Source organism: Talpa europaea (assembly GCF_964194135.1).
Source record: "Talpa europaea genome assembly, chromosome: 9".
Taxonomy (NCBI): Eukaryota; Metazoa; Chordata; class Mammalia; order Eulipotyphla; family Talpidae; genus Talpa; species Talpa europaea.
Genome location: NC_140076.1, coordinates 27,063,459 through 27,090,280, shown reverse-complemented (window position 1 = coordinate 27,090,280; position 26,822 = coordinate 27,063,459). Strand labels below are relative to the sequence as shown.

At 56.8% G+C, this 26,822-nt stretch overlaps 1 protein-coding gene across 2 annotated transcripts; it reads left to right on the top strand.

Annotated features, from left to right (window-relative positions):
* Window positions 1-2,946: 2,946 nt before the first annotated feature.
* On the top strand, window positions 2,947-26,744 carry SLC6A9 (solute carrier family 6 member 9; the record flags this gene model as incomplete). Of its 2 annotated transcripts, XM_084242040.1 has the most annotated exons (13): window positions 2,947-2,991; window positions 14,326-14,482; window positions 15,099-15,230; window positions 15,566-15,836; window positions 21,732-21,864; window positions 22,081-22,215; window positions 22,303-22,406; window positions 22,769-23,006; window positions 23,113-23,247; window positions 23,356-23,455; window positions 23,555-23,655; window positions 26,233-26,403; window positions 26,531-26,744. In XM_084242040.1, 13 exons carry the CDS (start codon window positions 2,962-2,964, stop codon window positions 26,723-26,725), a joined length of 1,902 nt encoding a protein of 633 aa, XP_084098166.1. In that variant the 3' UTR covers window positions 26,726-26,744. The 2 variants fall into 2 exon arrangements, with proteins under 2 accessions (XP_084098166.1, XP_084098167.1); XM_084242041.1 differs by lacking the exons at window positions 2,947-2,991; window positions 14,326-14,482; window positions 15,099-15,230; window positions 26,233-26,403 and having other exon boundaries at window positions 15,580-15,836.
* Between the last annotated feature and the right edge of the window lie 78 nt (window positions 26,745-26,822).

Here is a 26,822-nt window from a genome sequence, read left to right as displayed (position 1 = left end):
CAATAAATATTTGTGGAATAAATAAATCAAGTTGTGGCCAGCCTTAAAAGCCTACTAAGCAATGTAGGCCTTCTCCTGCTGGCTATGGAGAACCTTTTGGAGGGAATTGGGGTTTTAGGGCTTTGGAAAGACTAATGGATTGAAGGGGAAGAAAGTATGGATAACTTGTAAGAGAATCAAAAATAAAACAGGAACTTCAGAATTTCTAAGGGAAGTATGATGACCATCTTCCATATTGAGAAAACTGAGACTCAGAAAGGTTAAGTAACTGGTGTGAAGTCACATATCTCGTGAGTGGTAGAGAGAATTCCAGTGCTCCACCCCACTCCCCACCCCCTCCCCAGAGCTCCAGCTCTTCCTCACGTTAACCTGACTGACCCATTATCAATGGATGCCTGTATATGAATTAAGGACCTATCTGATGCCTGGGTAATGTGGAGCCTCAATACCTAGAAGGCTGCCTGGTGCCTCACAGGCATTCAGTGGCTACTTTTTGAATGGATGGGTGGGGCCATTTAACAGAAATGACAAAGGCAGGAGAAACGAAAGCTTTATACCAGTCCTGGAAGCTGCCACTGAGCAGTCTTTTCCCCACCCCCTGTGAACTCCCTAGGGGCAAAAACTGGATTTGCATTGGATGCTGGGGGTAACCAGGGTGAGTACTTAAGTTCAAGGATCCTTTCCTCTGCTTATTCACCTAACCGGAGGGCAAAATAATTGCCAACCTATCAAATGACTTGTAATAATGCCACCTGCAGTGATTGACATCATTACTGTCATTATTATTCATTGACTGAAGAAAACAGCTCTGGGGCAGTCAGATCTCCCATTTGCTGCCTGGAAAGAAGGTTTCAGTGAGTGAGGAGAACTAAGATCTGATCTTGGAAGGGAGTGCACCACCCCTCTTCTCCTGACTGCCCCCAGAAGATCAAAGCTATGAGTGGGAGCCTCTTTAGGAAGATACTTGAGAGTCCATCCTGCCCCTGCCCTGGGGAGAAGGGACTGCAGGAGACCTGTAGTGGCTGGGCAAAGGCCTACATACGGAAGCCAAGAGTTGATTTGCATAGGCAAAGAACTTCTTCCTCATCTCTCTGTAGTCTTCCAGTGACTTCTGGGCCTGTGGGTAAGAGAGGGCCTTGAGCAGGTGACTGTGGGTGAGACAGAGTCACATATTGATAGAACAGCTTTTGAAATAATCTCTTCTCGGGGAAAGTAGGGAAAGCCCCAAAGGAGGGCCCAGCCCTTCCTGAGACCAGGCCCTCACGCCTCTGATCCAGGGTTTTCCTCCCATGAGAGAGTTCTTTGGTGTTTCCTGAAGGTTCAATTCCTCTTCTGTAACTGTTAGGGGGGAAAGGATGTCCTAAAGCTAATTCCATACAGGCTTTGTGGACTCCACCCCCACCCCAGGCCAAAGCCAAAGACACTGGGAACTCCGAATCCCATCACCACCAAAGGGAAGGTGGCTGGGACCTGAGGGTGGGGTTAAGCAGCCAGGTTGGTATAAAGCCAGACACATGGGCTTTGGAGGGGGGTCCCCCATTTTGGCTCTCCGCCAGCTCACAGCATCCGGCCACCTGTGAGAGTGCCTTTGGGTTTCCAGGTCGGTGGATCGGGTAGGACGCATTAAAGACTTTATTTCCCAATTTTCTCCCTGAGTTGTACATTTTCCTTATTTCCTTTTCCCTTGTAAATAAACCTTTTATTAATCTTTTGTGTGTGCCTGTAGTGGAGTATTAATAAGTCCCTTGTAAGCGCGCGGGTGAGGACCCACAGCCAGGCACCCCGTTCAATATCGGGGCTGCCCTATAACAACACCTCTCAAAACTACCTTCCTTCCGTGTTGCGTGAGCTTAGCTGTGTACTGCTCTTTCTGTTTGTCTGCTGCCCCTTCTACCTCACCAGCCCCCCATTGCCTTCAGATGAGCTCAAATAGATCTTGAGCTGAACTAGACCCCCCCCTTTCAGGATTTCAGCCTTGCCCACTTCAATTCCATTTTGCTGACACTTCTCGCAAGCAGAGCACTGTGCTAGGTTCTGGACACAGAGGGGTGAACCAAGCACAGACCTAAGCCCTCAGGGAACTCACTGGTGTGGCTGACAGTCTGCTAAGCAAATAAGTCTAGGAAGAGCTGATATGGGCACCAGTAGAAGTCCGCACAAAACAGAAAGGAGGAAGCACTGTGTCTCTGTGTCAGGAAAGACTATGGGAAAGCAGTGCCATTTAGCAGGGCCCTAAGAATTTGAGATTTTCACCTGGTGACCAGGGGGGAAGGTGGAGTGGCGGGGACGGCCCGGGCAGGACCAGGGAGGCGTGCCCGCACATGGTATGTTGGGCGTGCCCAGAGCTCATGGTCCAAATTAGTAACATAACAACAAGCCAGCTGCCCTGGAGCCCAAGCTGAATGGCACCAAGATGGGGAAGGACCAGCTGGGTCTGCCTGGCTGGGGCGAGTTTGGGGAGCATGTGCTGATCCAAGCTGACTCCTCTTTAGGGGGAAAGGTTGAAGCCATTCACACAGATGATGAAGGAACTGGACCCTGTCCCAGTTTTGTGTTCATTTTTTATCTTGTATAGAATTGGGCATCTGGAGAGTCAAAAATAGACCTTTGCCCATTGGGACAGGAAGCCTGGAGACCAAGGGATACAGGGGAAGGGTTGGGAGAAATGCTAGGGAGCAGCTGGATGGAGGGAGGGTCATCCAGAAAGGAGCAGGATGGGAAAATGGCTGTGTCGAGGGGCCAACAGGGTGGGAGGGAAGCGGGACTTGCCAGCTTGTGGTCTGTTCTACTTGTTCTGGATGGCCCTGAAGGCTCCACGCATCCTGCCCCTGCCTCTGGGCCCAGGGCCTCAGGTTGCTCTCTGTTCTCTCCATAGCTCTTGAAGTCTGTGGTCTGAAAAGTGCTGGAAGCAAAGCCTGTGAGTGTGGTCCCAGACTCCAGAGCCCCCAACCCACTGCCGCCATGGTAGGAAAAGGTGCCAAAGGGATGCTGGTAAGTATGGGGACCAGATGCGGGAGGAAGGGGGATCCTGAGTGCTGACCCTCTGGGACCTCTGCCAGGGGCTCATCACAACAGGAGGGTCCAGGAGACTCCATGGAGGCCCAAGTCTGGCACTGCCAGAGCTCTGAATGCCAGAGTAGCCCCAGTTCCTGGCAGCAGCCCCTCATCCTCCAGCCCCTTATCTGTGGTGGGGCAGAAGAGAGGGTGTTGAGGACCACGCATGTAAGCCAGTGGCACTTGGGCTGTGGTAATGTGTGGCTTCTATCACGCAGATATGGTTTCTGTCACGCAGATATGTGTGGTTTCTATCACGCAGACATATCTGTCACGCAGATATGTAGCAAGTGGTCAGCCCTCATCCCCCAGGTCACCTGGCGCCGCCAAGCCCACAGTGGGGCAGGTTCTGCCCGGGAGCCTGCAGAGACATGCCAGGAGGCGGGAGGCTCGTTTCCATCCTGTCACAGCAGATACCCTGGGGAGGAGGCCACGGCTTGTCCTGCCGGGGGGATGGCAGCAGGGCAAAGCTGGCACGTGGGCCCCCCATTGCTGTAAGCAGTGCTCAGTGTGTGCTGGTCAAGGAGTCCTCAGAACCTGCCTGGTGTTTCTCTACTTCTCTGGTTCCTTCTCACTCTGAAAAGTAACAAAGAACATTTCATTCTGTATCTTCTCCTGAAGCCTGTCTGCAAACCTCCCTGTCCCCCATCCCCAAGCCCTGACCCTTCCTTGCCCTCTGCCTCAGCACAAGGCGAGGTAAGGGTGAGGTGGAGTGAGAAGCCGAGGGCAAGAGCAGGGCCCGGGTAGAGCTGCAAGGAACCAGGGAAAAGGTGCCAGGTTGCACCCCAAGCGCAGCGGTTCTATTTCTTCCTTCAGGGTCTTACCCAGGGACAAGCTGGAAGGGGCACCTGCCGGGGGAGGAAGCCAGTGACTGAGGGTGGCCCCTCTCTTGCTCCTCCCGTGGCCTCACCCCTCTCAGAGAAGCCTTGACATTGGTGCGGCCTGTCGGCCTGTCACAGGAGGTGGGGGTGGCTCTGCCCCTTCCTTCTTGGAGATCCTGCCCCCCTCTGAGCCATGTGCCCCCTGGCTGCTCTTCTTTCTCTGGAGTGACCCTGAAAGGACTGTGGTGGGCGGGCTGGAGAGATATGGGCCCACGTGGGCAGTGCTGAGAGGATGAATCACAGGGTCCCAGAGTTCCTGCTGGAGCCCAGCTTCCCGGCCTGCGCTCTGCCGCCGCCAGCCCGCCGTCTGTGGAAGGGAGCGCTGCCTTGGGACTGCTGTTCCCAGCACCAGGATGTGCCTAAAGATAGCAGGGGCTCCGCTTCCTCGTGCCCTCTGCCCTCTAGTTCTGACCGCGGCAGCGTTTGAGGCTTATAGCCTCTGTCCCCTGGGCACCCCCAGTGGTGGCTGGAGATTCTATTCCTGCCTATTTTTTCAGTTCTGCTGAGGACCTTGGGCTACTCTATTCTTGGGCCCCAGTTTGGAACTGAAGCCACCTCCACTCAGGGCTTGTCTCTAGGGTGCAGACTGAGGGGTGCCCTTCCTCCCCGACAACCCCAGCAGCTAAGTGGCACTAGCCTGGGTGCCACGTCCCCTTAAGGGCAAATGGCTAAGGACAGCCCTCCAGACCCCATCTCTGCAGCTGTGGTGGGGCAGAAGAGAGGTTGTTGAGGACCATGCATGTAAGCCAGTGGCACTTGGGCTGTCATATTGTGTGGTTTCTGTCACGCAGATATGTAGCAAATGGGCAGTAGGTGCCTCCTTGGGGCCCTCGCTGCCTCCCTGTTGACCTTAGGCATGGTATAAGGACTTAGGCCTCTTGTGTCTCTTTAGTGTTGACAGACACCATGTGTTATCCTTGGGGCCTCCGCAGGACCCTTCATTTGGCAGGTGCTCTGTGGTGGAGCAAGCCACTTCCCACACGCGCCCAGGCCCACATGCCTGCTGCACACGCCCCTCCCCAACCCGCGGCCAAGATGGTCTCTGCCTGACCAGCTCAGCTGCCTCCCTCACGCCTCAGCAGCCTTGCAATAGCCCAGTTGGCCAGGGTGCCTTCAAGCCTGGGAGCAGCTGGGATGCTTGGGGGCACTGGGGTGGGTGAGGTGGTCCTTTCAGGGAGACATAGTGCCCCATAGTGTACACTGTGGGGCAGGACTGTCTGGACCTCCAGGGATCTGGAAAAGTGGAACCCAGGACAGGAAGCAAGAGAGCCTCCCTGGGCCAGCCTTAATTGCATGGCTGCAACCAAGCTCACAAGCTGCCACACCCCTTCCTTCCCCTGTGCTGCTCCTCCCTCACACAGCATCTTGGGCAGTAGATGCCCTGATGAGCCCTGTTGGCGTCACCCCTTGTCTCTGTGCACTCTGGTTGCATCTATACTGGGGAACCTCATGATAAACAAAGGCAGAGTCACCCAAGTAGGACCCTGAGTGCCTAAGCATCTCAGTCCTCCCAGAAATCTGTGCAAGCCCCAGAGGCTGCCTGGGGCTGCCCCACCCTGATCCTGTCTGGTATGCGTTGACAAGAGGGTTTGGATACCTCTTATCTGCACAGGATCTGGCACACAGTGGGTGCTCATCCAGCCCAGGTCCTGGCATGCAGCAAAAGCTCAACTGGTATAGGCTTGGCACACACTGGGCACTCACCAAACAAAGGCCTGGCACACATTGGACACTCCCTTGGTAGAAAGCTCGTCACCTGCTAGGCACTCACCTAGCACTGGTCCCAGCATGTGGCAAACACTCGACTAGTACCAACTTGGTGCGCACTGGGTGCTCCCTTACCTAGAGCTTGTTGTACAGTGGGCCCTCAGCTGGTGCAAGCCAGGCATACCATGGGTGCTCACCCTGCTCAGAGCTGGGTACACAGTGGAATTGTCCGATTCCAGTCATCCTCACCTGGCACAGATTTTGGCATACATGGTCACCATTGCAGGACCATGGGGGCTTCCCAGTGTGGGACTGACACACAGTGGGTGCTCTCTTAACAAAGAGCCTAGCATAGACTGCGAGCTCCCTGCATTAGACTTGGCATATAGTGGGCATTTGCTAATATAGGTCCCGGGGTGCCACTGTAGGTGTTTTCCTAACACCGGATGTGACACACAGTAGGTATTCTAGCTCAGGGACTGGCACACAGTGGGAATGCTTTATATAAAGCCTAGCATAGAGGAGGTGTTCTCCTGGCCAGGACAACTCAGACCATTTAGCCAAGACCCAAATGATCAACTAAGTGCTCCTAGATGACCCTAAATGTGCAGCCACCCCCACCCCAGTGAAGTAGACAACATCTACATCCAGAGGAAAGGCCTGATCTTCCTCAGGCTTTCTCTCTGGACCTAAGATCCTGGTTTCCCTTTCCCTTGGTCTTCTTCCCCTCCACACCGTCCCCGCAGCCCACCTCCCCAGTCCTGTACCCTGCCCTCCCCTCACACGGCTTCCCTATAGTCCCTTACCCCCAGCACATCTCAGTCCTAGCTCAGCAGGAGCTTTCCTCAGAGCCACAGGGCACAGCAAAGCCCCTAGACTCCTCGCCCCTCTGGAAGTGTGCCCACTCTTATTAGGAAAAGTCAGAGCAGGGGCTGGAGGAGTCGGTCTCCCTGAGTGGGGCTGGAGCAGCTGGGTCCCACTAATGAGGCCTCATTACGGCCAGGGCCCAGCTGGGCTGCTGCCGCCTCCTGTCCCCATGGCCAGAGCCAGAGAAAGCCGTCCAGCCAGGGCTGCCTGTTCTGGGCACCCAGCCCAGGCCAGGGCAGCCAAAGCCCAGAGCCCACCCTGGGTGGAAGTGAGCATTTGGGCATCATGGGTGACTGGGCCTTCCTGAAGCCAGTGGCCCAGCCAGTGCCTTGGCCCTCAGTCTGTGCCCACAGGAAGTCAGCGGAGCGTGTCTGGGGACCTGACTGCATGAGGCTGGCCCAGGAGCTGCTGAGTCAGTAGGGTCTGAGGCCATTCCTAGGAGACTTGCATGAGCCAAAATGGTCCCCATTTTCCCCCCAAAATGGGGCTAGTAACACACCTACCTAAAGGAGTGGTTGGAAGGATTCAATGAACATATATGCATGTGTGTTTCTATGTCTATGTGTGCATACAACACACACACAAAGCATTTAGGGCAATGTCTCACTTGTAGGAAGCACTTGGTGCCTATTATTGCATTACTATTACTAATGCCCATTAAATTCAGGGGTGGGTGGATACTGTCTCCATTTCAGAGATAAAGAAACTGACCAGACATACTGTGTGGCCTGCCGAAGGTCATATGTGGCAAGATACTGGCAGAGCTGGGGTTTGAACCCATCAGGCCTGTCTGACTCTGAAGACTTTATTTTACCCCTTTTTTTTAAAATGTCATCCACCATTTTCCTTTGGGGTCACCACGATGACGACCTCTCAGGAAAGCAGTTCTCTGCAGCAGAATGCACACGTGCTTCCACTTGAGGCGTGTTTACTTAGACCCTACCTCAGGCCAGGCCATCTGCCGACCTCTCACTTTCCCAAGGGAAAATGCTTTCCCGGGACCAGGCCCCTCCGCCCACCCCATGGCCACTGTTTTGTGTCATCTCAACATCTGCGGGAGACTGACCAGCGTGTGTGGCCTCCAAGAAGGGGGATTGGATGGACATGGGTGACATCCCACTCCGGTCATGGTGACACAAGCTGGGCTGCCCCCGCCCCACGGCACATGTCCCCAGAGAGAGCATCTCAGGCTCCGGGCAATGCAGTTCAAATAGCCCAGGGTCTATGTCTGGACCCCAGGGTGACCACCCTCTAGGCTAAGGCCAACTTTCTTCACGCGGGTCACAGTGCTGTTCTCTAGACTAGAGCTTTCTGGCGCTGTCAGCCGCATTCTCCTGTTGGGGATGACATTCCCCCAGGCCCTATGTCCCCCAGGCCATACCACTCTGGGAAGTCTGAGATGCTTGGGGGAGTGCTCTGTGGGCTGCACGCCCTCCTCCCTGCCCCTCACCACCTCCAGCGCTCAGTGGTGCCCAGCCACCTGCCAGGAGTCCACCCAGCTCCGGAGGCCCAGCCCTGGCAGGAGAGCGAGCCACCCTCTCCCTCGCTCCCATGCTCCCTCTGCCTCACTCTGTGGTTGTGAGCGCGTGTGTTTTTTGTTCCAATAACTTGCTGGGAACAAGGAAAAAAACACAACAAACCCCACGCCTCGCTCTCGCTCTGAGCTCCGGCCTGGGCGGCAAGGGGACTGGCCCGAGGGGGAGGGCCAGGGGAGGGCCAGGCCGAGCCTCGGGAGGAGATGAGGTGAAAGTAATTGACGCTGCCCAGCCGGCAGTGGCGGCAGGGGATGCGGCAGTGTCGCCTGGAGCTGGCAGAGGTGTGAATGAGCCGTGGAGACATGCGGGCTCCCGGTTGGCTCTGAGTGCTCACCCCTCACCCCAGGAAGGCCGGGATGGCTGCAGCTCGTGGGCCTGGGGTCCCCTCCTCCCCAGAGCAGGTCAGTCACCTTCCAGAAGGTCGAGCCCCCTCCCTGGTGCCAGGCAGGCCGGGAGGCTGGGCTGGGGGTGGGGAGAGGGGCTGAGTGGTCCGTGCCAGGGAGGGGCAGGCACAGGCAGTGAGCCAGCGAGACAGACACCAGCAAAAGTGACCCAGAAAGTTGTAACTGTGCAAAGGAGTGCAGGAAGAGTTAGCTGTGCGGTGGGGGTGCAGGGGAGGAGAGTGGGGGTGTGAGGGCTCCCCCAGCCCAAGGACCTGCTGAGAATCTGCTCAGTGTATCAAAGCTGCATTGTCCTGGCTCCCGGGGAGACGGGCCGGAGGTGCCCAGGAATTGTACTAATCAATACAGCCCCATTGTCTGTGCCACAGCAGTTACTCCTATGGGGAGAGTGGGTGAGGGGGCAGCGGAACGTGGTACAGGGGCTCGGTGGTGAGGGTGGGGGAAGGGGACGGGTGAGAGTCTCGGCTGGAAGGAGTGAGACCCCACAGAACATTGGCCAGTGTTGGGGCAAGTGCCCGGGTGGCGTGGGCCCCCGCATCCCTGGTAGCTGGGGACAGCAGGGATGTCAGACACAATGAAGCTGATGGCAACGAGGATGAGGGGGCCAGGAAAGCCACCCACCTCTCCTGTAGGGCATCCTGACTTGACCTTCAGAAGGCAAGAGAAGGAAAGTGCACCGGGAGTCGTGGGTTGAGTTTGGGAGAAGCATCAAGCAGGGGTGCCCTGAAACCTCAAGACTGCTAGGGCCAGAAACCAAAGTCACTTCCCAGAGCGCCAGCCTGCTGCCAGCCGACTGGGGTAGAGACAGCCCATGACCGCTGCAGCGAGGGGCAGGGCTCCTGGCTTCTCCAGGGCAAAAGCAGGCCCACCCAACGTCTCCCATCATGGTCCCCAGGGCCTGGGGCGAAGCCTGGCGTGCCTGGGGGATGCAGCTTCTGTGCTTCATCCGCAGTGTTGGCATCAGGGCTCTGGCATAAAACAGCATGGGGCATGCCCTGCTATAAGAAGGCCTGAGCTCCTACAGGTGCCCAGAGGCCGCTCTGAGGTTGTCAGAGTGGGGAGCACTAGTAGCCCCTGTGTGCTTCTCAGACCCGGGGAGGTCCTCCCACCCTGGCCCTGACTCCCCCACGTCAGGAGGATCGAGCCGGTGGAATGCAGGCCAGGTGCTACCTAACGCCAGTCTAGACCCTGGACTGATGGGAGAGAACTTGGGAGAACAGGAACTGAAGGGGTGGAGGGGTGTCCCGAGGCAACCACAGTTTACTCTAATGGCTGTTCTGCCTGAATTCCCCACTGGGGCTCAGAGAAAGTCGCCAATGATCTGGATTTGGCTCAAGGTCAGTCTGGGATGTGGGGTCTTGCTCATTCTCCTCCATAAAGTTTGTCTTGGATGGGACTTCATCCCATGAGCAAACCCTGGGGCTGCAGAGTCCTGAGCGAGAAGGCTGCTGGATCCCAGCGGGGCGCCCCCAGCCAGGGCAGCTCCAGGATTCCTCCGTGTCCAGAGAGAGCAGGAGGAGGGAGCTCACAATTCACAAAAATAGCCAGGAGACACGGATCCGGGAGGGGCGGGGGTCAGCAGCTGGCGCAGTCAGAGAGAGCCAGGGTAGAAATCTGGGTTCTGCGTCTGTGATGAAGACGGGAGAGGTTCCATCCTGAGGGGGGGGTGGCCTGTTTGGGGAGCAGGCTTTGCAGCTCTGTTTCCTCTTTACACTCTACTGTGCTTTCCATTTTTTGTGTGTGATAAGCTTATAATGCTCTTGTAATCAGAAAAAAAAATACAAAACCACCTTTGAACAGGCAATCCAGAAAGCCTGTGGGAAATGCAGGGGGTGTCAGAAATGGCAAGTTCCGGACAAGGAGGAACCAGACTGCTGGGTGGGTCCAGGTTGCCCAGCGTCTTCATCTACCAGATCCCTCGGGGTTTTCTAGCCTGGCCCCTGATTTCGCAGGTGAGGCTGCTGAGAGGCTGAGAGTGGAAGTGACGTGTGCAGGCTCACTGGAGGAGCAGGCTCTAGAAGCCCTGCCCCGGCATAGTGGGAGCTCCAGATTCGGCCCTCAATGCTGAGTAGCCCTAATTCCAGGAGTTCCTCTGGGGCAGTGAACAAGCCCGGCAGAGGGGTAAAGGCAAAGGACTTATATAAGCGATACTGGTCATCAGGGCTCACCCAGACAGGGCGGGAGTGGGAGGGGGTGGCTCTCCTAAGAATGGCCGCAAGTCTTGCGTGGGGATGGACACTGCTGTCTCCAGTGGCTTTCGGGAAAGGGGCATCTGTGGGTCTGTGTACCTCAGGGGTCATGGGAGATGGTCAGCCAGCTCTCTCAGGGAAGGAGAGCCCCTCAGCCTTCATGCTGCCCAGCCCGGTGGAGCTCTGGCACAGGACAGGGCGGTCTCCAATCCAGAGACCAGCCCGTCGTGGGGAGTCAGAGGTGAGGGTGGGGCTGTCTGTAAACCTGGGGAGGAGAGACTGACCCAGAGGGCTCCAGACCACTGTAGTTTAATTTTCCACCTAAGTGTGAGCAAGGGAAGGAGGGAGAGGGTGAGAGGCAGACTGTGGGTGATGGGCCATCGGCAGCAGAAGCCTGGAGCTCATCCAGCCCACAGGGCTGAGCTGGGTTAAGCAGACGGGTTGCCAGTCTGGGTCAAACTGTGAGCACAAAGGGGTTCTTTCGTGGCTACTGCAGAGCTAACGACCCCTGCAAGAACAGCTCATATCGGTGACTTACCCAGCAGATCAAGAAGACAAGAGACTTAGAACAGGGAAGGTTATGCAAGGAGGGGAAAAAAAAAGCTATGTAACATTGAAAAGGCCTCCAGCCATGGGCTCAGCTGCCCAGTAAGGAAGCGGAGGGGAGCCCCCAGGGAGGGTGGGCTAGCGATGGAAGAGAACTGGAGCCCCCAGGAAGCCCACAGCACATTTGGAGGCCCCTGGGGAAAGTAGGTGTCCTCTGCCCTCCTGAGAGCTAAGGCCTAGGCAGCCAAGCTGCCTGTGCGAGCCTCTCACCGCGGGCTCCCACGGGCCACCCCAGCCACGGCTCCTGCAGTCAGCGCAATGGCCTGAGACCAGGCGCCCAGGAGCAGAAGGTGGTGCAGCTTCAGCACCACTTGCCAGGTGTCACTTCATTGACCTCCAGCACCTTCTGCACAGCAGACCTCTAGTGTCGGCAACTTCCTCCCAGAGCCCAGTCACCAAACGGTCCATCCCCGTCTGGGGAGCGCGCACAGCCCACCTGGCTAGCACCTGGCTCAGGGGTGTGCCGCCCATCATCTGGCCCATGGGTCCAGTCAGGTCCCCTGGGGCATGTGGCGGGGGCTTCATCTCCCTCCCTGCCCCACTCATGCCAGGGATGGGGCAGACCTCAGAGATTCAAGTCTGGTTCTGGTGCGCTTGCGGGGACAGAGGTATCTGTCCCTGTTGCTGCCGGAGCCAGGAGAGAGGTCTCAGATGTCAAGCTTTGGGGACCTCTGTGCAAGGAGCCTTGCTTGCCCTTGGCCTACCCACGAGGCACCCTGGACCCGGGATTGCCCCCTTTACAGCTTAACCCCTGCTCCGCGACCCCGCCCACATCCTCTGCAGCTGCCACAATCCCCCATTGTGCCCCTAAGTAAACAAGCCTCAGACAGAATAAAACTGTTATTGTGAAGTCCACGAACAGGAGGTCTCTGGCTGGGATTTGTTTGGGAATAGATAAACCACCCCAAATCGACCTCACACCCTCTGAAAAAATGCCCACTGGACCCTGCAGTATTCCTAGGCTGCCCCAAAGAAGGCCCGGAGGTGGTGACAGGCTTGGGCAGGACTCAGGGCACTGTGACAGGGCACACTTGGGCTTGAGCCACCCTCTCCCAGAACCAAGTTGACCTTCAAGCCCTTTCATCCTGGAAGCCTCCCCTGACTCACCCTCACCCCACCCCATCTCTTATCCTCTTTCTGTGCTCATGTAACATGAGAAATCCCCCTTTGTGGTCAGTGACGCTGCCATTAAGAATTATGTACCTTTTATTTCATGGATGGCTTGCTCCCCCACTGGACTTCAAGTTCTGAGGGACTGGGGTGTCTGTCTTCACTGCTGCGTTCCCAGTGCTGGGTGGGGGCCCAGCACACAGTAGGTTTCTGTAAATCTCAAGGTTGCATGTATGAATGAATTTGCTCCGAGTGCTCCTTGAAGGGACCTATGGTTTCTGGTGCTTTATCTTCACTCCTTCAGCCCCCCCGAGGGTGAAAGGGTGAGCGTCTACGTTGGGGGCAGTGCTGGATTGGGTGTGCCGGACGATCTCTCCACAGGGTCACTGCTGGACTGCCTGGGGTGCACAAGCCCAGAGAGGCCAAAACATGCCCCCCAGGGGAGCAGGGGCGGCATGCTGGGGCTTCCACCAGGCGCTGGGTCCTCCTGGTCTTTATCCCAAAGGGCCTCTCCAGAAGGCCGTGGATCGAGGCCATTCCTCCCCTCTGTGGTTGCTGCCCAGTGTCGGTCTGATGGCATTTCAGAGCCAGCCTCTTTGTTTGCCGGCCAGCGTGACTCTTGTCCTTCAACATTTCTCCTTAGGCCGAGGGTCAGCGTCACTAGAGCATGGTCCCTTGGAGGCCAAGCTGCTGTGACCCAGGTCACCTCTAGGGTCTTCTGTCCAGTTCTAGGAGGCTCTCTGTCACCCAGGAACTGTATGTTTCTTGGGGGTCCCGATATCTTTTAGGGACCCTTCTGAACCCCCTGGCTCTGGCTCTGGTGCCTGATCTCCTGCTGTCCTGGGAGGGGGTGGAAGGGGGCTTGGTGCAAGGAAAGAGTATTGAGCCAGTTCCAACTTCGGGGTTGGTGTTCTGAAAGGGGCTGCCCTCAACAGGGCCTCAGGCCACCCAGTTCAGCTCTGCAGCGCCCCCAAGCAGGTCCAGTATCCCTCCCTGGGGGCAAATCCCCTCATCCGCCTCTCCGGCCCAGCCCCCTCATCTGCAGCCCACCCTCTCTCAGCTGAGACCCTTTTCCGGGCCACGCCCTCTCTTTCCCCTAGCAGTCTGCCCTCCAACTTTGGCCTGGTGCCTACAACTCTGGCCTCCTCTCCCCACCCACAGCCAGTACCACCCAGCCCAGGTCAGCTCCCCTGGGACCCTTCCCAGCTATGGGCAATACAGATGACTCCCCTGGGTCCCCCATCCTAAGCCCCAGAATGCAAGCCCTCCAGGTCTGGCCCACTCTCCTGGCCCTCCTCCCCCCACCCCACAGCTCTGCCCACCCTGTGCCCCCAGAAAGAAGCCTGAAGCTGGGGGAGGGGTCAGCCGCCTGCCCGTGGGCAGCGTGCTCAGCCTGGCGATGTGGTAGGCGGCGGGTGGGGGGGCTGTCTGGACACAGGCCCCTTTGTGCCCAGCCTGACTTGGCTGCTTGGTGCAGGGAAAGGGTGCATTCACACTTAGAAGGGGATTTGCTGAGCCAATTCCAACTGTGGGGTTGGTGTTCTGAAAGGGGCTGCCCTCAACAGGGCCTCAGGCCACCCAGCCCAGCCCTGCAGCGCCCCCAAGCAGGTCTAGCTCCTCACCCAGAGGGGACAGGGGAGGCTTTGGAAGGGCTGGGGCTGGGGAGCTCTTGGGGCTAGACTCTTCTTGGTGTTCCGCCTCTCGGATGCTGCTAACGGTGCCTCAGGTGGGCCGGTGCACCTGGCCCGGGGCGCTGGGGGGCTGGTGAGGGAGGCCACACTTGCCGCCCTCTGGCAGGGGCTCCTCCCCTTTCCTTTCCCCTGCCAAGCTGCCTGTGCTCCTGCCAGCCAAGGGGAAGACAGGGGGCAGGGGAGGGACTGGAGGGTCCATGGTTTGCCCTCTGGGGGAGGTCCCGAGGGTCAGGCACGGGAGCACAAATGCCTTGCTGATGGTGGCTTCTCTCCTGTCCCCACAGAATGGTGCTGTGCCCAGCGAGGCCACCAAGAGGGACCAGAACCTCAAACGGGGCAACTGGGGCAACCAGATCGAGTTTGTACTGACGAGCGTGGGCTATGCCGTGGGCCTGGGCAATGTCTGGCGCTTCCCATACCTCTGCTATCGCAACGGGGGAGGTACCCAGTGGGCACAGGGCAGGGACCACCCACTGGGATACAGCCCACCCACCAGGGCCTGGGCTGCCCCCTTCCTGGCACAGACCCCACTCCAGACAGGCTGGCCTCTGGCCCTGATCTCCTTTGCTCCCGGCCCTGGCATAGGTACCCTTTACCTGAGGCACAGACCACCCCTGACAGGCTGCTGTTTGGGCCTGAGCCTGCCAGCCTGCTCCCCATGAGGCTAGGGGGGTGGAGGAAAGCACCCCGACCTCTTGAGGTTGTCTGCCTTATCCTCTACTGTTTTAACAGCACCCCAGTACCCACACAAATGGTTAGGGGACATTGAGTATCCCAGGGGTTTATGTATGTGAAATGGCGTGGCTGAGCCATCAAATCCCACCAAATGTGGTATCTTCTGGGGCCTGAGTTCTGCTCAGAGCAGACTTCTGGGAGCCTCTGTCAAGTTCGAAGACAGGCTGTGGGGGTGTGCCTCAGACCCCGGCTCCTGCTCAATGCATGGCGCACCCTCCTCCAGTCCTAGCCAATTGCAGAGGTTTTGCTGTTGGGCTCTGAGCAGGAAAAGGGTGGGATCCCCCAAACCCACCTCTGAGCCAGACCTCTCCCTGCCTGCCAGGCGCCTTCATGTTCCCCTACTTCATCATGCTGATATTCTGCGGGATCCCCCTCTTCTTCATGGAGCTCTCCTTCGGCCAGTTTGCAAGTCAGGGCTGCCTGGGGGTCTGGAGGATCAGCCCCATGTTCAAAGGTGAGGCCTGGGTGGGGTACACACATACAGGCCTCTGGGGGCCAGGCTGACCCACCCATCTGTACAAACACTGCCAGCCCCATGGAGCCCTGGTGCTGACCCCAGGCCCACATCAGAGGCCAAGGCGATGGACACACGCCGGGATCCTTGTTTTCTTGCTCTCCGTCCTCCTCTTCCACCACGTGTATACACAAAGCCCCTCTGCTCGCCCCTGCCAAGGCCTTGACCTGTCTCTTCCGTGGCCTTCCCTGAAAGCCTATCCCTTGGGCCCTTTGACATTATCCGGGCCTCCTTCGGGCATGTGTGAGCTGTTGTCCGCCCCGCCCACCCCCCAGGTGTAGGCTATGGCATGATGGTGGTGTCTACGTACATCGGCATCTACTACAACGTGGTCATCTGCATCGCCTTCTACTACTTCTTCTCGTCCATGACGCACGTGCTGCCCTGGGCCTACTGCAATAACCCCTGGAATACGCAGGACTGCGCCGGGGTGCTGGATGCCTCCAACCTCACCAATGGCTCCCGGCCCCCCGCCCTGCCCAGCAACCTCTCCCACTTGCTTAACCACACCCTGCAGAGGACCAGCCCCAGCGAAGAGTACTGGAGGTAAGGCCCCCACCAGACCTGTGCTGGGGGACACAGCCCCCGCAGGCGAGGCAGAGGTCAGGCCCGGAGGGGCGCAGAGGTTTGGGTAGAGGCACAAAGAGCTCACAGCGTGGTTCAAGGCAAGAGGCTGACACCCTAGGGAGCAATGGCAGGCAGGATGCTGAGTTGGGGAGTCCTTACAAAGTAGCAGTGAAGGAGGGCTTCAGCTGTCAGGCAGGTCCGCAGGGAGAGTCAGGGAAACGTGGCCTGAATCCTGGTGAGGAGAACAGTGTGAGCAAAGGCCCTGGGACCCAGATGAGCAGAGGCCAGTCCTGAGACTGGGGGAATCTGTTCTGATGGGAGAAGCAGGTGTTTGGGGCGCTCATACCACAAGATGGTCTGGAGGGAGAACGTACCAGAATGGGTTTAGCCTGGCTGCGTGGTGCACGAGGAGCTGCTGCGTGGTAGACAGCCCGAGGTGAGAGGGACAGGGGCCCGGGAATATTTGAAGTCGGGGCAGGTCAGCATCTCCTAAGCTGGTTCCTGGGGCTCAAACCCCTCATGACCAATCCCCCCTGGGTCAACCTCTGTGCAGACCTAGCGTCATTCCAACATGGGGCTCACGGTATAGACAACAGAGCATTCGCCCGTGAGGAGTGAGCAGGTCGCCTCCAGGCATGCTCAGTCACTCAGCCCCAGGACACCTCATTTCTTGAGCACCTAGTAGGTGCTGGGCATTGTACTCAGGGGTGAGGCCGAGCAGGAGACACCACCTCACATCCAGGGGGAGAACTGAGCTAATATCTACTACACCCCAGGCCTGGTGTGGTTTGGGCAACTTGAACTAGGCTGGGGACGAACCTTCCTGGAAGCCCGCAAAAGCACAGCCTCCCCACCCCGACTCCCAACTGCATTCCCACTCACTCGGGGACCTTCTGTCCAGGAGTCCCAGGCTGGTGGGACCACCCAGAGCAAAACTCTGATTTTATCCAGAGCAGTCAGAGGGCAAGAGCCCTCTGATGGGGTGGGGTGCCCACTGGGTGGCCAAATTCTGTTCCTCAGCACAGGCTGGAGCCTAACCCGCCCCTGTCCCAGGCAGGATGCCTTCCCTGCAGGATGGCTCCCTGCTGCCCCCTCCTGGAGAGCCTGGGAAAATGGCCCAGCGAGGGCTGCCCAGGCTGACTTCAGCAAGGCAGTGGAGGGAAGGAGCGAGCCAGTTTCTGGCCACCTACTGTGTGCCAGCCGTGCTATCTCTTATAGTTCCTAGTTCTCAGACTGGGAGACTGACGTGCAGAGGATAAGGAGCTGGGCCGCAATGGAGGCGCCCATGTTGGTCTCTCTTGCCCCACAGTCCTCCCCTTCCGCATCCGCCTTCCTAATCTTGTTTCGCAGCCTCTGTGTGCTGGCCCCCTTCTTGCTCCAAGGTCCCAAGCTCAGGACCTTGCTGTGCTCTCTCACCTCCACAGCCTCCATGTTCCCAGCACAGCGCGTAACACCCAGGGGGACTTGGACCCCAGCACCCCTCTCCCAGGGTCTGCTTGGCAGCTCTGGGGCCACACAGACCCTGCTCGTTTTACAAGTTCTGTGGTCTTGGGAGGTCACCAGGCTCTAAGTCTCATACACTGGTGGTGGCTACGGCACCTTGCTTATTGTTATCAAGATGACATGAGGCAACGCAGCAGAAACCCTGGGTGCTTGGTGAGCACCCTGAAGGCCGCCGCCGCCGAAGACACAAAGAAAGAGATTAAGGCATCCTCTTGTCAAGGCATTTACTGTCTGGTTGAAGAAATTAAAAAATAACACAGAATAATTTCAGAGAAGTTATGAATCAAGGGCCAACTTGTAAATACGTTAGTTCCAAAACTTCTTGAAAAAAAAAAAGATTTTATTTATTTATGCATACAAGAACTGGGGTGTAGGCCAGAGGTTGAAGGGGATGAGAGAATTCACCAGAGACAGAGTGGGGAACAGAACCAGCAGATCTACTGAAACACACTGCTGAGAGGAGCAGCGGGTGAGACAGGAGAGGTCTGCTGCGCCATGTGGGTCAGCTCCCTGGCCAGGGATCGAACTCAGGCCCTAGCAGTGGGCTATTGTGGTGGTAGCGCTGAGACTTAACCCCTAGGCCACCAGGGAGGCCCTAAACCTTCTTAGTTATTTGTTTGATCTCAAAGTTACATGGTCCCAAAACAAAATACAGCACCACAAAAAGAGAGGCCAGATGAATCATCCAGTTCCCGGATTTGCCCTCCCTGCTCTTCAGTCCCTAGTCCTGGAGGGCTGTACTCTTGCAAGGAAAACTATTACTAAACACCACCAGCTTCACATATGCATTTAGGTAAAGTTTTAAAAAATCTTTTTTGAACAAGAGGTGATTTCTTTACCTTGAATGCTCGTGCTAGGAGGAAGGCAGCTACGGGTCCCAGCAGAAGGGCCCTGTATCCTGGCGGCCTGAGCTTTCCAGCTCTAGAGAGCCTTGAGTAGATGTGCCTGGTCAGGTGGGCCTGGGTAGCCCACACCCCCTGCCCAGTTACCTTCAGATGTGAGTGTCCTTGTCAATTTTTACCCCCACAGACCAAAAACATCTCTTTTTTAAAAATCGAAGTAACATTGGTTTATGTGTAGGTTTCAGGTGTACAAATGTGTATCAACATCTGTATATACTACATTATGCTCATTACTTAAAGTCTGGTTGCCATGCACCTCCACCACTGGACCCCTCTTAACCACGTTACTACCTCTCCCCCGCCCCTGCAAATTTTGGGGTGCCATGAAGAAAAAAAATGGAAGTACTGCTGATGGGGGTCAGGAGCCTCTCCTTCATGGTCCCACAGCTCCAGAGCTTCTCCCATTGACTAAGTCCGGGGGGTTTCTAGCCCTGACCTAGGCTGAGAAGCCCCGCAATCAACGGTGGCAGGGGTAAGGGTTGGGTAGCGGAGGGTGGTGTGGGGCAGCGCCCTCTGCAGGTCATGGCTTGAAAGGGATCCTGGGAGGAAGATTTGAGGCTCAGAGGAGGCAGGTGAAGGTGTTTCCAAGTCGAATGGTCAGGCCCACAGGCCAAGCAAATACTGATTTCTAAGACTGCAACATTGTCCCATGCAGGTCCAGAGTAACATCCCATCACAGGATATTAAAAATGTTGCCGTGAGGTTTGAGAACTGATTTGGGAGAAAAAGAGGTGAAAACAGCAAAGAGTGATAACTGATAGCTTATGGACGGGAGCTATGCTGAGAATCCTAGCTGTAAGAGGGTAAAGAAGGGAACCTGTGTTTACTTAAATTTATCTACAAAATATTCCAGATTGGTGTTACAATCCCTACTTTACAAATTAGGAAACTGAGGCACAAGAATTTATCTTTTTTTTTTTTAAGATTTATTTATTTATTTATACAAGCACTGGGTACAGTCAGAAGCTCAGGAGGGTGAGAGAATTCACCAGAGCCAGAGCAGGGAGCAGAGCAGGCAGACTGATGAAGTACACTGCTGAGGGGAGCAGTGGGCGTGGCAGGAGAGGTCTGCGCGCAATATGGGACCCTCGCTGGTGGCCAGCTGGGGATCAAACTGGTGCTGCAGAGGCTTCAGGCAGCTTTGCTAGCCCAGCGCTCAACCGCTGCGCCACCAGGGAAGCCCAAGAATTTATCTCTTGTTCATCCTTTCTAGCCTAGACAACTGGAACAACCAAATTGGTCTCCCTCTAGGTTCCCCACTTTTTTTTTAAAGATTTATTTATGCATACAAGAACTGGGGTACAGGCCAGACATGTGGGGGGGTGAGAGGATTCACCAGAGACAGAGTGGGGAACAGAACAGGCAGATTGACCAAAATACACTGCTGAGGGGAGCAGCGGGCAACTCAGGAGAGGTTTGCTGCGCCATGTGGGTTGCTCCCTGGCCGGGGATCGAACTCGTGCTGCAGAGGCCGTGGACAGCTTCATAGTTTGTGTCTTAACCCCTTGCACCACCAGGGAAGCCCTAGGTTCCCCACTTTTTATCTCCCAGTCTACTTGATGTGATGTTCACTCATTCAACAAATATTACTGAGCACCACCTCTGCGCCAGGCTCTGCACAGCAGTGAATAAAACAGACAAAAATAACTCCCTTCATAGAGGACAGGTGACAAACAAAATAAAAGGTAAAATATACAGTATGATAGGATATATGTGCTGTGGAGGAAAATATAGCAGGTCAGGGGGTAAGGAGTGCTGAACTGGGGCTGGGACTGCAATTTTATTTTATTTATTTATTTTTAAAAAAGATTTGTTTATTTATTTATTTATTTATACAAGCACTGGGTACAGTCAGAAGCACGGGAGGGTGAGAGAATTCACCAGAGCCAGAGCGGGGAGCAGAGCAGGCAGAAGGACCGAAGAGTACGCTGCCGAGGGGAGCAGTGGGTGGCAGGAGAGGTCTGCGCGCCATGTGGGACCCTCCGTCGGTGGCCGGGGAGCAGCCGGGGATCGAACCGGCGCTGCAGAGGCTGCGGGCACTTCGCAACCCAGCGCTCAACTACTGCGCCACTGGGGAGGCCCAAGGGACTGCAATTTTAAACAGGGTTGCCAAAAAGTCTCCTTTGAGAGGAGGATGCATGAATAAAAGCCTAAAGGCAATGAGGGCAGAGGGAGCCATGTTGACAAGCCCAGCTACATAATTCTTGGGTCCCAGTGCAAAATGAAAAGATACGACCCCCTTGTTCAACTGCAGTAAGAATTTCAAGATGGCAACAGCAGAGCTTTAAACCAAACACAAGGCCCTTTTAAGAGTGGGGCCCTTTGTGACAGCACAGGTGCCACTGTCATGTGTACTCCTGGCTACTTGGGGAAAGAGCACTCCAGACAGAGGAAAAGTGTGTGCAAAAGCCCTGGGGTTGGGGCATGCCTGGCATATCTAAGGAGCCCCACGGAGCCCAGTGCCACTGGAGCAGTGAGCAAGGGGAAGAGCAGGAGGTCAGAGAGACAGAGGGTAGGGGGCAGTCCATCACATTACGTCCTTATAGCCACCATAAGGGTTTAGCTTTTCCATGGCAAGAGACAGGAGCTATTGCAAGGTTGTGAGCCATGAGAAATCCTGAGGGGGCTCTGATAAAAGCCCTGCAGAGGCTTCCCATTGCTTTCAGGATGAACGTCAAATTTCTCAACCTTGACATTGTGTCTTCTTATGATCTGATCCTTTTCTAACCCTCATCCTCTCATCCCTTTACCGTCTCTTCCAGCCTTCCCCAGCTACTGACATGCCCAGGCTGGGCTGGGCTCTCCTGCTCCCTGTTGTTTCCTCAGCTGGGCACACACTTCCCCTCATCTTCACCTGCCTCCTCCCTCTTCCTCAAACCTGAGTTCAAGCTTCACCTCTTCTGGGAAGCCTTCCATGTCCCTCCCCATGTTGCTGAGGCATCCTTTTGGCAAGGCCCACAATACCTGCTCCACGTCTATATGCCCAGGACTAGCCAAGACCTGGCATATAAAGGTCCAGGTGCTTGGAAGAGCACAGCTGGTATGGTGTAGAGCTCCAGAGAACCTCCATCTCTGGGCTTCAGAGCCTCCAGCCTTTACTCAGCACTCCACTGCCTCCCTATGTTCATCAAAGATGAGTGCAGGCGCAAAGCGCCCAGGCTTCCTGGAGGAGGAGACACTTGACAGGACATGTCCAACATGGCTGAAGGAGAAAGGCACAAGCAAAGTCTGGGGTGGTCTTGAATGGGGGGATAAGGAGACTGGTCCAGGCTAGGGTGTGGCCTCCAGCTGCCCTGGGAGGTCCTGGGAGAGGTGGCAAGCAGTGGACTCCTGGGCGCAGCGGGCAGAGGGGCCCCCACGGCAGCTCCCCTCTGCTCAAGCGGATGCTCAGATGTCAAAAGGAAGGAGGGAGCGGCCGTGGGGATCTGTCAGCAGGGACTGGCCTCAGTGACTGTCTCCTTGCCCCCAGGCTCTATGTGCTGAAGCTGTCAGATGACATCGGCAACTTTGGGGAGGTGCGGCTACCCCTTCTCGGCTGCCTCGGTGTCTCCTGGGTGGTGGTCTTTCTCTGCCTCATCCGAGGGGTCAAGTCTTCAGGGAAAGTAAGTATCCTCTCTTGGCAAGGTCTGTGCCAGCCCAGAAAGATCCTGCCTTCCCTACCTGCTGTGTGTGTGGGGGTTAGTGGTTGGGGGGGGGTTGATGAAGGGACACCAGACAGGGAGAGAGACCAGAGAGCTGGTGGTGTTGGGGGCCAGGGAGGTGACCCCAGGGTAAGGAGGGTCCAGAGGAGAGTCAGGTGGAGCCCATCTCACCCTCAGGTGGTGTACTTCACGGCCACGTTCCCCTACGTGGTGCTCACCATCCTGTTCATCCGCGGCGTGAGCCTGGAGGGGGCCTTCACCGGCATCATGTACTACCTGACCCCACAGTGGGACAAGATCCTGGAGGCCAAGGTGGGATGCCAGGACCACCTGGAAGAGACGGTGGGGGCAGGGAGGTGCCTCCTCTGACCACAGCTCCTCACCCCACCCCTCCCACAGGTGTGGGGGGATGCGGCCTCCCAGATCTTCTACTCGCTGGGCTGCGCGTGGGGAGGCCTCATCACCATGGCTTCCTATAACAAGTTCCACAACAACTGTTACCGGTGAGACTCCCGGCCGGCCCTGGGGCTGCCCCTGCTCCCTGCCCTCTCTGTGGCCTGGCCCACCGGGGCATCCCCTGGCACACACAGCCTGAGGTCCTGGGAGTGCTGGGTCTGGGTCAAGGAATTGGAGAAGGGAGAAGGACGCTTTGGCAGGAGAGGGCAGGGGGAGGGGGACAGAGGTGCCGCAGGAGTGCCTGGGGGCACTTAGAAAGGCTGGGGCACACCAGTGAAGCAGGGGTGGGCGCCTTTGCTCCCGGAACTGTCCCTGTCTCCAAGTCTTCCCTGGGCCCAAGTGGACTGGGGGATGGGGGGGGAGGAATAAGCTGCCGGTCCTCAACGCCCCCTCTGTGTACCCCTGCCAGGGACAGCATCATCATCAGCATCACTAACTGCGCCACCAGCGTCTATGCTGGCTTTGTCATCTTCTCCATCCTCGGCTTCATGGCCAAGCACCTGGGTGTGGACGTGTCCCGCGTGGCCGACCACGGCCCTGGCCTGGCCTTCGTGGCTTACCCCGAGGCCCTCACGCTGCTGCCCATCTCCCCGGTCTGGTCACTGCTCTTCTTCTTCATGCTCATCCTGTTGGGACTGGGCACTCAGGTACGGGCTGCAGCACACACGCCAGAGGCTGGGGGCGGCGCGGGCCGGGGGGGAGGAGGCAGGGTGGGGAGAGTTCAGGCCCCTGCTCTGACGCCGTATCCCGCAGTTCTGCCTCCTGGAGACTCTGGTCACGGCCATTGTGGATGAGGTGGGGAACGAGTGGATCCTGCAGAGGAAGACCTATGTGACCCTGGGCGTGGCTGTCGCCGGCTTCCTGTTGGGCATCCCCCTCACCAGCCAGGTAAGAATAAGGAAAAGGCTGGGCTGGAGTTTCCAGGGTAGGTGGGGATAATGGGGAGGGGACCCCAGCCTCAGCACCCCCCCAACTTAGCCACCCGCTGGCCCGTAGGCAGGCATCTACTGGCTGCTGCTGATGGACAACTACGCGGCCAGCTTCTCCTTGGTCATCATCTCCTGCATCATGTGTGTGTCCATCATGTACATCTACGGTGAGTGCCCGAGCCCCTGGCCTCCGCGTCCCACCCCCGGCCTGCTCCCCCGGCCTGCTCCCCCTGGCCTGCGGGCCCACTGACCTCCCCTGTCTCCAGGGCACCGGAACTACTTCCAGGACATTCAGATGATGCTGGGATTCCCTCCGCCCCTCTTCTTCCAGATCTGCTGGCGCTTTGTCTCTCCAGCGATCATCTTCGTGAGTTCCTAGGCGGGCCCTTCCCTTCCCCGGCTGCCCCTTGTCAAGTGTCCTTCTCTTGAGAACCAGCAGAGGATGAGCCCCTGCCCCCCAATCCAGCTGGCAGGGCTGCTCCTGCTGAGGAAGGGGAGCGCTGGCGGGCAGCGGCTGACCGTGTCCCTGCCTCCCTGGCTTCCCTGCCTTGATCCCCAGAGGGGCCTCAGGAGCATCCATCTCCAATCCCTCACAGCCCGGTGCTCTGGGTGGCTGAGGTACATGGTGTGTGGGCGTTCCAGAAATAGTTTGCAAGTCAGATGTCAGTTCAGGATAATGGGTAACTTTGTAGCCCTTCCAGGTATGGGAGTCGGGCTGGGACAGGGAGAGTTGGTTTTCACACTACTCCACCCCAGGGAAATGTCCATGAGGGGGCTGAGCCCGTGGAGGTAATGCCTGCCACGGCAAGGAACCAGGTGCTTTCCGCTCGCTGCCATAGGTCAGCTCCCACACTACAGTTCTCCAAGGTATCATTATTCCCCGCTATCCAGAGGAGGAAACTGAGGCACAGAGATGTTAGGTAACTGACCTGCACAGCTAACGAGAAGCAGAGCACCATTCAGAATACTAGTCCAATCTGCAGGCTGTGTCCAGCCAGCGCTGCCACAGAAGCCGCCACCGGAGAGAGGGATGGTCCGCGGGCTAAAGCCCATCTGATTTGGCTCCTTTATGCTGGGGGAGGGAAGGTACACAAGACATTGAATGGTGTTGTGGTCACACCCCAGAGAAGCAGCAGGACCACCTCGAGGTAGAGGGGCCACTTGCAGGGCAGCAGGGCAATGTGGAGTCGCTCCTCTCATGCCCAGGGCCTCTGGCCACGGGGAGTTCAGCACCGGATTTCCACTTTGGCTCATGTTCCTGGAAAAAAAAAAAAAGGCCCCTGAGGGCTGAGGCCTGCACCACATGGGGTGTGGGATCTTCCCCGAGCCTGGCACGGGCACTACCTCTGGCCACTGGCCCAGCCTTGAAACAGGAGGAGCGGAAGTCTCCTGTAAGTGGTGGGAGGCCGGGAGGGAAGGCGCTCTGCCAAGTGCTGTGCCCCCTGGGGGTGTTGCTGAGCCCCAACTCCCCACCCCCAGAAGAGTCAGTCTCCACAGCTCCCAGGAGAGACCTGGGCACTAGCCACATAGGGCAAGAGTCAGGAAGGAAGGGCACAAGAGGGGGCTGTGGGAAGAGCCCCAGCCTCGGTCCCATATCTGTGGGAGATTTGAGGCAAAGTGGGCAGTTTTCCTCTCTGTGCTCAGAAAACCAGCTAGAGTTACTACGAGGTGTGGACTCCGGGCTCTGTGGACACAGGCTTCTAAGCTGTCGTGTTTACTTTGGAGGCTTTACCTCTTTATATTTCTGAAAAGATCTTTTGACAAACTCCATCTTTTTGCCAGCTCAAGTTAATGATTTGTCCACACCTAGACCAGGATCTAATTCCATTCAGGAAACCTGTTATAAACGCTTACTATGTGCAGCATCACAGGAGGAGCCCCTGATGGATGTGGGTCTTGTCCCCAAGAATTTGGCCCCTGGGAAGGCTGGAGCGGCTGCACTCTGGAGCAGCTGAGGCCTTAGGAGGCAGGTGCGGAGCCCTCCTGGCCAGCCGCAGTGCACACCCAGCACCTCCAGCACCCCCCAGCCCACCAGGTGGCCAATGAGACACCGGCCCATCTCTCTGTTTCCTTTACTTTTTTTGTAAAGTAAAAAGCTGCTGCAACCCCAGGCTTTATCTCTTATCTCACTCTTCTTCCAAAGCAAATCCCTCGAGCACCCCAGCCTGGAACTCACCATTTATTTCTAGGCTGTCACTATCCCCACAGCCATAGATAGGCAGGGCTTTCCCCTCTCCTCTCCCCTACTGTTCCTATTTTTCTGCACAGGTCAGTTCAAATCAGCAAATAAGATTGTGCCAGGCACTGGAGACCCAGAGTCGATACAATCCCAGGAGCTCCAGGTGTACAGGAAACATCGAATAGATGCTTAATAGATGGGAAATGCTATTGAGAGCCCTTTTAGGAGGAGATGAGAAATCTCGACAGGCTTCTTGGAGGAGGTGGCATTTGCATAGGGTTTGATAGAGGAACATGTGGAAGATTCTCCAGAATAAATATAAAGGGTAGAAAACAATAGCTGTAGCTGAGACATTGAAACAGGGGTAACAGTGCCAGAAAGCTCTGTAGGGTGCTGAAAGCCTTGAGACTAGGGTAGTGACCTTGCTTCACGAGGTAACAGAGAGCCACTGCAAGTCACTGCAAGTCACTGCAAGTCAGGTGCCTAACTTCCACATATGACAGCAGCTGGGCAGTGCCCTGGTGGCTCAGGACTGTGGTGAAGACAGACCTCTCCCTTCCACAGTGCCCTTCTGACCACCATGGTCCAGACCCCTGCTTCCATCTGCTTCTTCTGCCCAAACCTTGGCATTCCCCTGCCTTTCTCAAAATGCCTTTCTCTTTTGGGGAACTGGAGAAGAAGGGAAGGGGTGCTGATAGGAGGGACAGCCTGAGGGCTGGCAGGGCTGGCAGGCCTCACACTCACTCCTGCCCCCACCCTCTGCAGTTCATCCTCATCTTCACCGTGATTCAGTACCGGCCAATCACCTACAACCACTACCAATACCCAGGCTGGGCTGTGGCCATCGGCTTCCTCATGGCACTGTCCTCGGTCATCTGTATCCCACTCTATGCCTTGTTCCAGCTCTGCCGCACAGATGGGGACACCCTCCTCCAGGTGAGGGGTGGGGCCAGGAGGCAGCCAGGTGAAATGGGGAGGGACGCTGGGTGGGGCTTAAGGGCTGCTCTTCTAACGTGCACGACCGACCTCCACCCACCCACCCACGTATCTACCTTTTTTGCAGCGTTTGAAAAATGCCACAAAGCCAAGCAGAGACTGGGGCCCTGCCCTCCTGGAACACCGGACTGGGCGCTATGCCCCCACCATGCCACCCTCTCCTGAAGATGGGCTTGAGGTCCAGCCACTGCACCCGGACAAGGCCCAGATCCCCATCGTGGGCAGTAATGGCTCCAACCGTCTGCAGGACTCCCGGATATGAGCACAGTCGCCAGGGGAGCATCCCAACCCCACCCCGTGCTCCCACCACAGAGACTGGGGAGGCAGTGGACAGGTGTCACCACCTGCCCTTGTCACGC